Below are 14,658 nucleotides of genomic sequence, written 5' to 3'. Positions count from 1 at the left end.
GATTTGAAAGGAAATTTGAAAAGATATGAAAGATTTTTGAGAAAAGGGTGAGTTTTTGAAGAAGATTTGGGATTATTTTGAAATAGATTTGAAAAATTGTTTTGATTTTTGAAGATTTGAAAGTGAATAATGAATGATTGAAGTGTGATTTTGTAGAAAAGTATGGGTGAGAAAAGGAAAGTTTGAAAAAATCTAAGTTGAAAACAAAAATGTGGTCCCCCCACCAAGCTGGCGTTAAACGCCCAGAATGGCACCCATTCTGGCGTTTAACGCCCATTTGTTGCCCCTTTTGGGCGTTAAACGCCAGAAAACCTTCCTCACTGGGCGTTTTTCTGAACGCCCAGTGATGCTGCACACCTGGCGTTAAACGCCCAGAATGGTGCCCATTCTGGCGTTTAACGCCCAGAATGGTACCATTACTGGCGTTAAACGCCCAGAATGGTGCCCATTCTGGCGTTTAACGCCCAAAATGCCCCTTACTGGCGTTTTTTCGCCAGTAAGCTCATTTTCTCTGCTTTTTGAGCTGAATCCTTCTGTAACTCTGTGAATTCCTTCATTTTTGATACTTGCCTCTGTAAGAACTAATCATACAACTTCCTAATGACTGGGTTGCCTCCCAGCAAGCGCTTCTTTACTGTCTTTAGCTGGACTTTCACTGAGAATCACTCAAGTCTCAGTTCTGAGCATTCCTGCTCAAAATTTCCTTCAAGATAGTGTTTGATCCTCTGTCCATTAACAATGAACTTACTGTCAGAATCAATATCCTGAAGCTCAACATACCCATATGGTGACACTTTTGTAATCACATATGGACCCCTCCAACGGGATTTGAGTTTTCCTGGAAACAGTCTGAGCCTAGAGTTGAAGAGGAGAACTTTTTGTCCTGGCTCAAAGACTCTGGTTGACAATCTCTTGTCATGCCACTTCTTTGCCTTTTCCTTATAGATCTTAGCATTTTCAAAGGCATTGAGTCTGAACTCTTCTAGCTCATTTAGCTGGAGCAATCTTTTCTCACCAGCTAACTGTGCATCCATGTTTAGGAATCTGGTTGCCCAGTAGGCTTTATGTTCCAGTTCCACAGGCAAATGACAGGCCTTCCCATACACCAATTGGTATGGGGAGGTCCCTATAGGAGTCTTGAATGCTGTTCTGTATGCCCACAGAGCATCATCCAAGCTCTTTGCCCAATCCTTTCTTCGGGACATTACAGTCCGTTCCAGGATTCTTTTTAGCTCTCTGTTAGAGACTTCAGCTTGCCCATTTGTCTGTGGATGATACGGAGTTGCCACTTTATGGCTGATTCCATATCTAACCATAGCAGAGTATAGCTGCTTATTGCAGAAATGAGTGCCCCCATCACTGATTAGCACTCTGGGGACGCCAAACCTGCTGAAAATGTTTTTCTGGAGGAATTTCAGCACAGTCTTGGTGTCATTGTTGGGTGTAGCAATTGCTTCTACCCACTTGGATACATAGTCCACTGCCACCAGAATGTAAGTGTTTGAGTATGATGGTGGGAATGGCCCCATGAAGTCAATTCCCCATACATCAAACAATTCTATCTCTAATATCCCTTGTTGAGGCATGGCGTATCCGTGAGGCATGTTACCAGCTCTTTGGCAACTGTCACAGTTACGCACAAACTCTCGGGAATCTTTATAGAGAGTAGGCCAGTAGAAGCCGCACTGGAGAACTTTAGTGGCTGTTCGCTCACTTCCAAAGTGTCCTCCATACTGTGATCCATGGCAGTGCCATAGGATCCTTCGTGCTTCTTCTCTGGGTATACACCTGCGGATCACTCCGTCAGCACATCTCTTAAAGAGATATGGTTCATCCCAAAGGTAGTACTTGGCATCTGAAATTAGTTTCTTTCTCTGCACATGACTGTACTCTTTGGGTATGAACCTCACAGCTTTATAGTTTGCAATATCTGCAAACCATGGAGCTTCCTGAATGGCAAAGAGTTGCTCATCTGGGAAAGTCTCAGAGATCTCAGTAGAAGGGAGGGACGCCCCAGCTACTGGCTCTATTCTGGACAGATGATCAGCTACTTGGTTCTCTGTCCCTCTTCTGTCTCTTATTTCTATATCAAACTCTTGCAGAAGCAACACCCATCTGATAAGCCTGGGTTTTGAATCCTGCTTTGTGAGTAAGTATTTAAGAGCAGCATGGTCAGTGTACACAATCACCTTTGATCCCACTAAGTAGGATCTAAACTTGTCAATGGCATAGACCACTGCAAGTAACTCTTTTTCTGTGGTTGTGTAATTTTTCTGTGCATCATTTAGAACACGGCTAGCATAATAAATGACATGCAGAAGTTTGTTATGCCTCTGTCCCAACACTGCACCAATGGCATGATCACTGGCATCACACATTAATTCAAATGGTAATGCCCAATCTGGTGCAGAGATGACTGGTGCTGTGACCAGCTTAGCTTTCAGGGTCTCAAATGCCTGCAAACACTGTGTGTCAAACACAAATGGTGTGTCAGCAGCTAGCAGGTTACTCAGAGGTTTAGCAATTTTCGAAAAATCCTTGATAAACCTTCTGTAGAATCCTGCATGCCCCAGAAAGCTTCTGATTGCCTTAACATTGGCAGGTGGTGGTAATTTTTCAATTACTTCCACCTTTGCCTTATCCACCTCTATTCCCCTGCTTGAAATTTTGTGCCCAAGGACAATTCCTTCAGTCACCATAAAGTGACATTTCTCCCAGTTTAAAACCAGGTTGGTCTCTTGGCATCTTTTCAGGACAAGTGATAGGTGGTTAAGGCAGGAGCTAAATGAGTCTCCATATACTGAAAAGTCATCCATGAAGACTTCCAGAAATTTCTCTACCATATCTGAGAAGATAGAGAGCATGCACCTCTGAAAGGTTGCAGGTGCATTGCACAGACCAAAAGGCATTCTCCTATAGGCAAACACGCCTGAAGGGCAGGTGAATGCTGTCTTCTCTTGGTCCTGAGGGTCTACTGCAATTTGGTTGTAGCCTGAATAGCCATCCAAAAAGCAGTAATAATCATGGCCAGCTAGTCTTTCTAGCATTTGGTCTATGAATGGTAAAGGAAAATGATCCTTTCTGGTGGCTGTATTGAGCCTTCTGTAGTCAATACACATGCGCCACCCTGTGACTGTCCTTGTAGGAACCAGTTCATTTTTTTCATTATGAACCACTGTCATGCCTCCCTTTTTGGGAACAACTTGGACAGGGCTCACCCAGGGGCTATCAGAAATAGGATAAATAATCCCAGCCTCCAGTAATTTAGTGACCTCTTTCTGCACCACCTCCTTCATGGCAGGATTTAGCCTCCTCTGTGGTTGAACCACTGGTTTGGCATTATCCTCCAACAGGATCTTGTGCATGCATCTGGCTGGGCTAATGCCCTTGAGATCACTTATGGACCACCCAAGAGCTGTCTTGTGTGTCCTTAGCACTTTAATCAGTGCTTCCTCTTCCTGTGAATTTAAAGCAGAGCTTATAATCACTGGAAAAGTATCACCCTCTCCCAGAAATGCATATTTCAGGGATGGTGGTAATGGCTTGAGTTCAGGCTTAGGAGGCTTATCTTCCTCCTGAGGAATTTTCGAAAATTCCTTTGCCTCTTCTGGCTCTTCCTGATCAGTTGGAGCATCTTTGAAGACGTCCTCAAGCTCTGATTCTAGGCTTTCAGCCATATTGATCTCTTCTACCAGAGAGTCAATAATGTCAGCGCCCATGCAGTCCTCTGGTGTGTCTGGATGCTGCATAGCTTTTACAGCATTCAACTTGAACTCATCCTCATTGACTCTCAAGGTTACTTCCCCCTTTTGTACATCAATGAGAGTTCGTCCAGTTGCTAGGAAAGGTCTTCCTAGAATGAGAGTTGCACTTTTGTGCTCCTCCATTTCCAGCACCACAAAGTCAGTTGGAAAGGCAAATGGCCCAACCTTGACAATCATGTCCTCTATTATGCCTGATGGGTGTTTAATGGAGCCATCAGCAAGTTGGAGGCATATCCTGGTTGGTTTGACTTCTCCAATCAACCCAAGCTTTCTGATAGTGGATGCAGGTATTAAGTTAATACTTGCTCCAAGATCACATAAGGCTACCTTGGTGTAAGTGCCTTCCAATGTGCATGGTATCAGAAAGCTTCCAGGATCTTGAAGCTTTTCTGGTAAGCTTTTTAGAATGACTGCACTGCATTCTTCAGTGAGAAATACTTTTTCAGTTTCTCTCCAATCCTTCTTATGACTTAAGATCTCTTTCATGAACTTAGCATAAGAGGGTATTTGCTCAAGTGCCTCTGCAAAAGGAATCTTTATTTCAAGAGTCCTTAAATAGTCTGCAAAGCGGGCAAATTGCTTATCCTGTTCCGCTTTGCGGAGTTTCTGAGGATAAGGCATCTTGGCTTGATATTCTTCAACCTTAGATGCTGCAGGTTTATTCCTTACAGAAGTGGTTGAAGAAGCCTTGTTAGAGGGATTACTGTCAGCACTCTCAGGTGTCTGATTCTCCTGGGGCGTTGAACGCCAGGAGTGGATGAAGTTTGGGCGTTAAACGCCAACTTCTCCCCTTTTCTGGCGTTTGAACGCCAGAACTGGGCAGGGAATGGGCGTTTAACGCCAGCTTTCCTCCCTGTTCTGGCGTTTGAACGCCAGTTTTGGGCAAGGAATGGGCGTTTAACGCCAACTTTCCTTCCCTTTCTGGCGTTTGAACGCCAATAATATTCCTCTCTGGGCTCTTACTGTCCTCAGAGGGATTTTGAACAGTGGCTTGGTCATCCTCTGTCAACTGTTCCTTAATTGACTTCTTGCTCTTTTGAGCAGTGGCTTTCAGTGTTTTCCCACTCCTCAGTTGAACTGCTTGACATTCTTCTGTTATTTGTTTAGATATTTGCTGTTTTGCTTGATTCAACTGCAGTTCTATGCTCTTGTTAGCAACCTTAGTATCATGGAGCATTTCTTTAAATTCTGCTAACTGTTCTGTCATCAGGAGCAATTGTTGACTGAGCTCATTCATCTGTTCCTGAGGATTAGGATCAGTGACTAATGCCATGATCTCCTCCTTTGGAACGTACTCATTGCTAGAATACAAGTATTGGTTTCTAGCAACAGTGTCTATAAGCTCTTGAGCTTCTTCAATTGTCTTTCTCATGTGTATAGATCCACCAGCTGAGTGGTCTAAAGACATCTGAGCTTTTTCTGTAAGCCCATAGTAGAAAATGTCTAACTGTACCCACTCTGAGAACATTTCAGAGGGACATTTTCTTAGCATACCTCTATACCTCTCCCAGGCATCATAAAGGGATTCATTATCCTCTTGTTTAAAGCCTTGGATGTCTAGCCTTAGCTGGGTCATCCTTTTTGGAGGGTAAAAATGATTCAGGAATTTTTCTGATAACTGTTTCCATGTCTTTATGCTTGCTGTAGGTTGGTTATTTAACCACCTTTTTGCTTGATCTTTTACAGCAAATGGAAACAGTAACAGTCTGTAGACATCCTGATCTACCTCTTTATCATGTATTGTGTCAGCAATGTGTAAGAACTGTGCCAGAAACTCAGTAGGTTCTTCCTCTGGAAGACCGGAATACTGGCAGTTTTGCTGCACTATGATAATGAGTTGAGGGTTTAGCTCAAAGCTGCTTGCTTTGATGGGAGGTATACAGATGCTACTCCCATATGCAGCTGTACTGGGGTTGGCATAGGACCCCAGAGTCCTTTTGGACTGGTTATTTCCACTTGAGTCCATGATGGACAGAAGGGAAATGATAATAATTGCAAAGAGATAAATTTTGTTTATTTTTTTATTATTATTATTTTTTTTTTTTTGAAATAACCGAAAAATTAAAATAAAATAAAATAAAACAAAAGGAAAATAAAATAAAATTCGAAAATTAAGAATAGAATAAGATCAAAGCAAATTGGGAACTGAATCAATTAGTAAAGAAAAAGATTTTGAAAACAGCAATTAAGAAGATATGATTGAAAAATTTTTTTGAAAAAGATTTGATTCTTAAAAAGAGGAAAGAGAAAAACACAAAAAGACACCAAACTTAAAATTTTAGAAAATCAAATAATTTTTTCGAAAATTTTTAAAGGAAAAACACAAAGAGGACACCAAACTTAGAACTTTTATGAATCAAAAAGGGCTAAGAACATGCAAGAACGAAAATTTTAAAAGAAAAACAAACGCATGCAATTGACACCAAACTTAGAATATGAAACTAGACTCAACTAAAAAGACTCTAAACCAACAAAAATAAAAAAAAATCCTAATCTAAGCAACAAAATAAACCGTCAGTTGTCCAAACTCGAACAATCCCCGGCAACGGCGCCAAAAACTTGGTGCACGAAATTGCAATAACACTTTTGCAATCCCGCACAACTAACCAGCAAGTGCACTGGGTCGTCCAAGTAATACCTTGCGTGAGCAAGGGTCGATCCCACGGAGATTGTCGGCTTGAAGCAAGCTATGGTTATTTTGTAAATCTTAGTCAGGATATCAGAAATTATCAGGATTGATTGTAAAAAGCAAAAGAACATGTAATGGTTACTTGTACTGCAGTAATGGAGAATGGGTTGAGGTTTGGAGATGCTCCATCTTCTGAATCTCTGCTTTCCTACTGTCTTCTTCATCAAACACGCATGTCTCCTTCCATGGCAAGCTCGTGTAGGGTCTCACTGTTGTCAGCAGCTACCTCCCATCCGCGCAGTGAAAGCTAATGCAAAGCACTCTGTCACAGTGCCGCCAATCACCGGTTTGGTTCCCTCCCCTACCGGAATAGAATCACTCTTTTGCGTCTGTCACTAACGCCCAGTAGGTTACAGGTTTGAAGCACATCACAGTCATTCAATCATTGAATCCTACTCAGAATACCACAGACAAGGTTTAGACCTTCCGGATTCTCTTGAATGCTGCCATCAGGTCCTGCCTATACCACGAAGATTCCGATTAAAGAACCCAAGAGATAACTACTCAATCTAAGATAGAACAGAGGTGGTTGTCAGGCATATGTTCATAGTTGAGAATGATGATGATTGTCACGGATCATCACATTCATCCGGATTAAGAACAAGTGTTATCTTAGAACGGAAGCAAGCATGATTGAATAAGAAACAGTAGTAATTGCATTAATCCATCAAGACACAGCAGAGCTCCTCACCCCCAACCATGGGGTTTAGAGGCTCATACTGTGGAAGAAACGTGTACAAAATGTTATGAGGTCATAAGGTTCTGATTACAATGTCAAAAGGTCCTATAAGTAGTAAACTAGTATCCTAAGGTTTACAGAAATGAGTAAATGACAGAAAAATCCACTTCCGGGCCCACTTGGTGTGTGCTTGGGCTGAGCATTGAAGCTTTTATGTGTAGAGACGTTTTCTGGAGTTAAACACCAGTTCTCATGCCAGTTTGGGCGTTTAACTCCAACTTTTAATCCAGTTCCGGCGTTTAACGCTGGAATTTCTGAGGCCGGATTGCTACGCGGGTTTGGGCCATCAAATCTTGGACAAAGTATGGACTATTATATATTGCTGGAAAGCCCAGGATGTCTACTTTCCAATGCCGTTGAGAGCGCGCAAATTGGGCTTCTGTAGCTCCAGAAAATCCACTTCGAGTGCAGGGAGGTCAGAATCCAACAGCATCTGCAGTCCTTTTCAGTCTCTGGATCAGATTTTTGCTCAGGACCCTCAATTTCAGTCAGAAAATACCTGAAATCACAGAAAAACACACAAACTCATAGTAAAGTCCAGAAAAGTGAATTTTAATTAAAAACTAATAAAAATATACTAAAAACTAACTAAAAGATACTAAAAACATACTAAAAACAATGCCAAAAAGCATACAAATTATCCGCTCATCAGGTTCTCACCGTTATGGAGAAGAACTTTGATGCCGGTAACTTTATCGATTCCCAGCTGCTTCCCGGTACCGAGGAATTCTTTTACGGTGGGGACCTTGCTTCCAAGCAAGGTGGATGTACCGAACTTTGCATCGAGGTGCAACTATAGCGAGGAAGGTGGAATCTGCCTTGGCGGAAACACGGTATTTGGGAACGAAACTTGAATCTTCTGTCAAGGCCAATGCCAAGTACAGAGATGAAGTGAAGTTGCTTCGGGAACAACTTGCTGCTGCCGAGGAGAGGGCCAAGGCAGCCGAGGAGAAGGTAAAGGTTGCTGAGGAGGAGGTCAAAACTGCTAAGGAAAAGGTCAAGACTGCTGACGCCTCCGTGGCGCATCTTACAGAGCGAGAGCTCACCCTGGAAAGTCAACTTAATACTGCTCAGGGTCGGGTGGTCACGCTGGAGAAGGAGCGTGGTGAGGCCCTCTCGTCGGCCAAGGCGGCCCAGGGTGAAGCTGTTGAATTTAAGAAGAAGTATAAAGACACCATGAAGCAGGGCAAGAGTGCCATCTTGATGACTGAGGAGGCCCTCAAGGCTCAAGTGAAGCTACTGGCTCCCAATTTTGATACATCGGCTGTTGGTGTTTTCAAAACTATTAGGGATGGCAAGATTGTTGACATGCCAACGAAGTAACTTTTAGCTTTGTAGACTGTAAACTTTTGTGGATTTAGAACTTTCGTAGTTTTAACAAATATGCTTGCCGTTTGGTCGGCATATACCAAACTACTTCTCTTCTAGCTTTGTTAGTAATCCTTTTATTTTGTATCCTCTTTACCGTTCTGTTGGTAGTCGGCTATTTGTTTATATTTACTTACCATTTTGCTGGTAATTGGTGAAGCTGGACCGGGGCTTTTATTGTTTTAGTAACCACGCACGGTGACGTTCTTTACTTTGGTGGTTTCCAGGGTGATCAGTCTCGGCATACCGTTTCGTCGTTTAACCGGCGTAGCCATTCAATTAGCAATGCTCAACGTAAAAAGGAAACGACAAATAGTAGATGAATAATATAGGTAAATGGTTCTAAGACAAGGTAATAGTAAATATATGACAAAGGCAAATAACTCAACAGAAAATAACACGGGTCTTACTAAACCGTTTACAGAGGCAGGTCATCTGCTCGGTTGGCGCTTCTTGCTTACTATGAATAGAATCTCCTTAAGTTACCCGCATTCCAGGTCCTCGAAACTTCCTTGCCGTCCAGCTGCTCTAACTTGTAGGCGCCATTGCCGAGGACCTCCTTTACCCTGTATGGGCCTTCCCAGTTTGCCGCTAAACTTCCTTCACCTGGAGTCGGTAGCCCTATGTCGTTGCACAGCAAGATCAGGTTGCCCCGTTCAAATTCTCTCTTGAGTACCTTGGCATTGTAACATAGGGCCATTCTTTGCTTTAACACTATTTCTGATAGATGGGCCGTCTCCCTGGCCTCGTCTATCAAATCCTTTTCTACGGCTTCCTCAACTCCTCCTAGAAGCATTTGTGGGCTAGGCTCGCCGATCTCCACGGGTATTATTGCCTCTACCCCATACGTGAGTACGAAGGGGGTCTCCCTGGTAGATGACTGCTGCGTCGTGTGACAGAACCAGAGGACTGAGGCTAACTCGTCCGTCCATGCCCCCTTTTCTGGTCAAGTCTCTTCTTGAGGCCTTGCAGGATAATCTTATTCGCACCCTCAACTTGACCGTTGGTTTGGGAATGCTCTACTGACGAGAACTTTTGCTTTATGCCCAGGCCGGCAAGGAACTCATGGAATTTTTTATCAGCAAACTGGGTCCCGTTATCCGAGATAACGATTTTCGGGATTCCAAACCTGGCTATCACCTGTCTCCACATGAACTTTCGACAGTTTGCCGAGGATACACTAGCTAACGGCTCGGCTTCTATCCACTTGGTATAATAATCGATGGCCACTAGGGTCGATTCCCCATTGCGAGAAAGGTCGGGAAACCGTTAGTAGGCTTAGCTCGGCCGCTGGTGCTTTGTGGAAGTTGGCGTTCTCTTGGCATCTTTTGCACCTTCTAACGAATTCTTTAGAATCTGCCATTATAAAGGGCTAGTAATAACCGACTCTGACAAGCTTTCTGGCTAGGGCCTTTCCTTCAATGTGGTGGCCGCAGCATCCCTCGTGGACTTTTCTAAGAACGTAGTCCATTTGGTCGGGACGCAGACACTTCAACAGAGGTTGGTTAAGCCCTTTCTTAAACAATTGGCCTTGTACAATTGTATACTTGGCCGTTTCTCGCCTTATTGTATTTGTCACCTTCTCGTCGCTGGGGAGTTTGGCCTTTTCCAAGAAATCGATGATTGGGCTCATCCAGGAAGGATCTACTTGGGTCAGATGCAACACTACTGTCAATTCCTTTATCAAACCCTGAATGAGAGATCGGTTCTCCGTCCCTAGTTTTGTGCTCGCCAGCTTTGATAGGAGGTCTGCACGTGCGTTCTTCTCTCTCGGTACGTGCTGAACTGTGACCTCCTCAAATTGCTTACTCCATTCCCTGACTTTCTCTAGATATTTCTGTAATAGTGAATCTCTGGCTTGGTAGGTCCCATTGATCTGCGAGGTCACGACCTGTGAGTCGCTACATATTTCCAGTCTGGTAGCTCTGACCTCTCTTGCTAGAGCTAGGCCACCCAATAAGGCCTCATATTCTGCTTGATTGTTCGATACCGGGAATTCAAACTTGACTGACTGCTCGTATACAACTCCACTTGGGTTCTCTAAGATGATTCCTACTCCTCTGAACGTTTGGTTGGATGCTCCGTCCACAGGGAGCTTCCACCGTGTGCTCGGAGTCCCGGCAGGGTCCCCTATGACCTCTACCAGGAAGTCAGCCATGGCTTGAGCCTTGATCACGTGCCTGGGTTCATACTGCAAGTCATATTGGGAGAGTTCAACAGCCCAAGTCATCATTCTACCCGCCAGATCAGGTTTCTGGAGTACTTGACGGATTTCCTGATCCGTCCTGACGATTACTTTGTGCCCTTGAAAGTACTGCCGCAGCCTGCGGGACAAGGTCAGGAGCACATATGCCACCTTCTCCAGCTTGCTGTACCTTAGCTCTGCTCCTTATAGTGCCTTACTCACGAAATATATTGGTTGTTGGATCTTCCCTTCTTCTCGCACCAAGACCGCCGCCAATGCCTCATCGGTTACTGCCAAGTACAAGTACAGTGCTTCTCCATTCTTAGGCTTCCCTAGGACGGGTGGTGCCGAGATTATTTCTTTGAAGTTCTTGAAAGCCTCCTCGCATGCCGGGGTCCACTCGAACGCTATCCCCTTTTTCATCAAGTTGAAGAAGGGTAGCGCTTTGGCTGCCAACACACCGAGGAAGCAGGACAGCACGGTGAGTCTGCCTGCCAACCTTTGGACATCTTTGACGCATCCCGGGCTCTTCATTTGTAGGATTGCTTTGCACTTTTCCGGGTTGGCTTCCACTCCTCTCTGGGTTATCATGAACCCCAAGAATTTCCCGGCTTCGACGGCAAAGGCACACTTGAGTGGATTGAGCCTCATGCCGTGTTGTCGAAGATAGGAGAAGACGTTCTCTAGGTCACTGATGAGGTCCTCAGCCTTGGCCGTCTTGACCAGGATGTCGTCTACGTACACCTCTACCATCCCGCCGATGAAGTCTTTGAATATCTTATTCATCAGCCTTTGGTACGTAGCCCCTGCGTTCTTTAGTCCGAACGGCATCACCTGGTAGCAGTATGTCCCTCCTGGCGTTATAAACGCCATTTTCTCCTCATCTGCCTGGTGCATCGGTATCTGATTGTACCCGGAATAGGCATCCATGAAACTCAGATATCGGTACCCTGCCGTTGCGCCAACAAGGGCATCAATGTTGGGAAGGGGGAAAGAATCCTTGGGACATGCTTTGTTGAGATCGGAATAATCCACGCGCATTCTCCATTTTCCACTGGGATTTTTAACTAAGACTATGTTCGACAGCCAAGTCGAGTAGTCGAGTTTCCGGATGAAGCTCGCTTCTAGTAGATTGGCCGTTTGCCTGGCCACCTCTTCTGCCCTTTCTTGGGACATTTTCCTCCTCCTTTGAGCTACCGGCTTTGCTTCTGCTCTTACGGCTAGTTGGTGTGACATGAACTGGGGGTTTATACCTGGCATGTCGACCGGGGTCCAGGCAAACAAGTCGCCGTTAGCTCTAATCATCTCCATCAGGGGTTTTTTCAAGTCGTGAGGCAGGTTTCTGTTTACAAAGGTGAACTTTTCATCCGAATCGCCGATCCTGAACTTTTCGAGGTCCCCTTCAGGTTCCGACCTGGACTTGTCATCAACCCTAGCGTCCAGGTCGGCGAGGAAGACACCGGATGCTTCCTTAGATTTCTTCCTCCGAGAAAGGCTGGCGTTGTCGCATGCGACCGCCGTTTTCAAATCTCCCCTGACGGTCCCCACTGATCCGTCATCAGCAACAAACTTCATTAGCAGCAGTTTGGTGCAAATCACTGCTCCAAACTCGTTAATGGTCTTCCTCCCCAAGATGAGGTTGTAGGCTTTAGAGTCTCTTAAGTCAACGAACTCCGCCATTAGCGACCTCTTCCCTCGACCTCCGCCAATGGAGACCGGGAGGGAAACTACTCCGTCAGGCTTGATGAAGTTATCGCCCAGGCCGACGACGCTGTGTTGGTGGCCCCTCAAGTCGGCATCCCGTAGGCCCAAAGCATCAAATACATTGCGGAACATGATGTTGGAATCGGCTCCCGTGTCTACCAGGATCCGTTTTACCAGGCCGGTGCCTACCCTGGTCGTGATCACCATCGGAGGGTTTTCCGTCGCATCGTCAAACCATTGGTCTTCGGGGCCGAATGATATCGACGGTACCCTCCGGGAGGGCGGCGTGGAGCCAGAAGACATAGCTAAGACCTTGGCGTTCTTCTTGCTAGCCGATTTTGATCTGGGGGAACATCTCTCCCGATCACTACATTTGCAATAGTGAGGCCGCGTTCATTATCTTCCTCGGGCTCTCGTCTTTGTCTCACGACGCGGTTTTTGTCCTTGCTGGACCAGTTGTGGTCCCGCCTCCTTGGTTCCCTTATAAGGTGGGAGAAATCGGCCAGCTTCGCCTCCCGAATGGCGTGCTCCAGGGCGTCTTTAAGGTCGAAGAAGTCTTGGGTTTTGTGGCCATAGCCCTTGTGGTAATCGCAATAGAGGTTTTTCTTTCCTCCCATCCTATCCTTGAGCTGTCGGGGCTGCGACAAGATGCCCTTGTCGGCAATCTGCTGGTAGACTTCAACGATTGGAGCTATCAGGGGGTATAGTTGGTAAACTTTCCTACCCGGGGAAATGGCTTGAAGGTTTTAGCTGATCCTCCGTCTTTGGAGTGCTCCTTCGACCTTTCCCCGCCACTGAGCGGGCGAGCATTGGAGTAAGCGGGGTGCCACTTATTGGCTGCCACGACCTGGCTGACTTCTTCATCATTGGTATATTCCCTAGCCACGTTCTGAATTTCTTGCATTGTCCAAACGGGCTTGGTGGTAAGGTGTTTCCTGAAATCCTCATTCAATAACCCATTGGTCAAGCACAGGCTGGCTACCGAATCGGTTAATCCGTCGATCTCTAAGCACTCGTCGTTGAATCTATCCAGGTATTTCTGAGTCGGCTTGCCGGTTTTTTGTGTTACTCCCAGCAGATTGATCGGGTACTTCGTTTTGGCGATACGTGTAGTGAACTGAGCTAAGAAAGCACGACTGATGTCAGCAAAGGAGGTTATGGAGCCCTGAGGGAGGGCGTTGAACTAAGGAATTGCCGGTCCAGCTACGGTTACAGGGAAAGCGCGACATCTTACTTCATCGCCCACCCCTTCCAGGTTCATCCTGGCCTCAAAGGTCGTTAGGTGCTTCTGGGGGTCTTGGGTCCCATCATACTTCATGTCCGTTGGCTTATCGAAGTGCTTCGGTAGCCGGACTTCCAAGATCGAGTGGTGGAAAGGAGTTGCTCCCATGACCACCGGTTATCGCCTTTTCCTCATTCTTTCTCTACTATCTTCCCTGTGTGGTCGGCTTCTCCTTGACCTCTCTCTGTTGTCTTCTTACTGTGGTCGGCTTCTCCTTGGTCTTTCTCTGCTGCCTTCTCGGTCTTCTTCTACGGCTTCTCTCGTCGGTGATCGGGAGTAAATCACAGGATCTCGTCGTCTCCTTGGCACTTCCCTACTTTCCTGGCTCTCAGACTCTGTCCGGGGGCTTGGAGTGCGCCTGGAGCGACTTCTTTCTCTCCTTTGAGAAGATCGGGAACGCTCTTGATTGGGAGTCGGTTGATGGCATTCTCTGCTGGCCACTTCCCGTTCTAGGTTTTGCACTCTGTGGCACAGTTCTTGTATTATTCTTGCGCTATCACTGCCCGTTCCTCCAAAGGGTCGTCTCTCGGGTTGTCGCGGGGGGGATCTGGTGCGCTCACGAGTGGGAACGCCTATGGCTACCCTACCGCTTCTGGGGTCCATTCCCTCCCTGTGGGGCTCGCCTCCGTTGTCCGCCCCTACTGTGCCCAAAATAAAGTCCATGTCCTCACAGACGGCGCCAATGTACGGTTAGTCGGTTATCGGACGGTTCAGGGATGCTTGTCGGGTGCAAAGGTGGGGCCTAGTATCGGTTCGAGTCTGGGGCGCGAGTGGAGAGAGCAGCCGACTTTCCGAGCTCTTCGTGAGTTGAGGGAGGTGCCACCTGCAATGACACTCCAACGCTCAAGTCAGAAGGTGTGCAGGTGGTATGAGAATATGGGATATGGTGACGTACCTCTGGGGAGGGGTAGGGCCCTCCTCTTATAT

At 46.0% G+C, this 14,658-nt stretch overlaps 1 protein-coding gene across 1 annotated transcript; it reads right to left on the bottom strand.

Annotated features, from left to right (window-relative positions):
- Positions 1-12,754: 12,754 nt before the first annotated feature.
- LOC130948976 (uncharacterized) lies at positions 12,755-13,839 on the bottom strand. The gene is made up of 3 exons (XM_057877823.1): positions 13,684-13,839; positions 13,174-13,566; positions 12,755-13,114 (listed from the first exon to the last, which is right to left on the bottom strand). The coding sequence occupies exons 1-3, from the start codon at positions 13,837-13,839 to the stop codon at positions 12,755-12,757; spliced, it is 909 nt and encodes a 302-aa protein (XP_057733806.1).
- Between the last annotated feature and the right edge of the window lie 819 nt (positions 13,840-14,658).

The sequence above is a fragment of the Arachis stenosperma genome, chromosome 9 (genome assembly GCF_014773155.1).
Source record: "Arachis stenosperma cultivar V10309 chromosome 9, arast.V10309.gnm1.PFL2, whole genome shotgun sequence".
In the NCBI taxonomy this organism is placed as follows: domain Eukaryota; kingdom Viridiplantae; phylum Streptophyta; class Magnoliopsida; order Fabales; family Fabaceae; genus Arachis; species Arachis stenosperma.
This window is presented reverse-complemented; position numbering and strand designations above follow the sequence as displayed.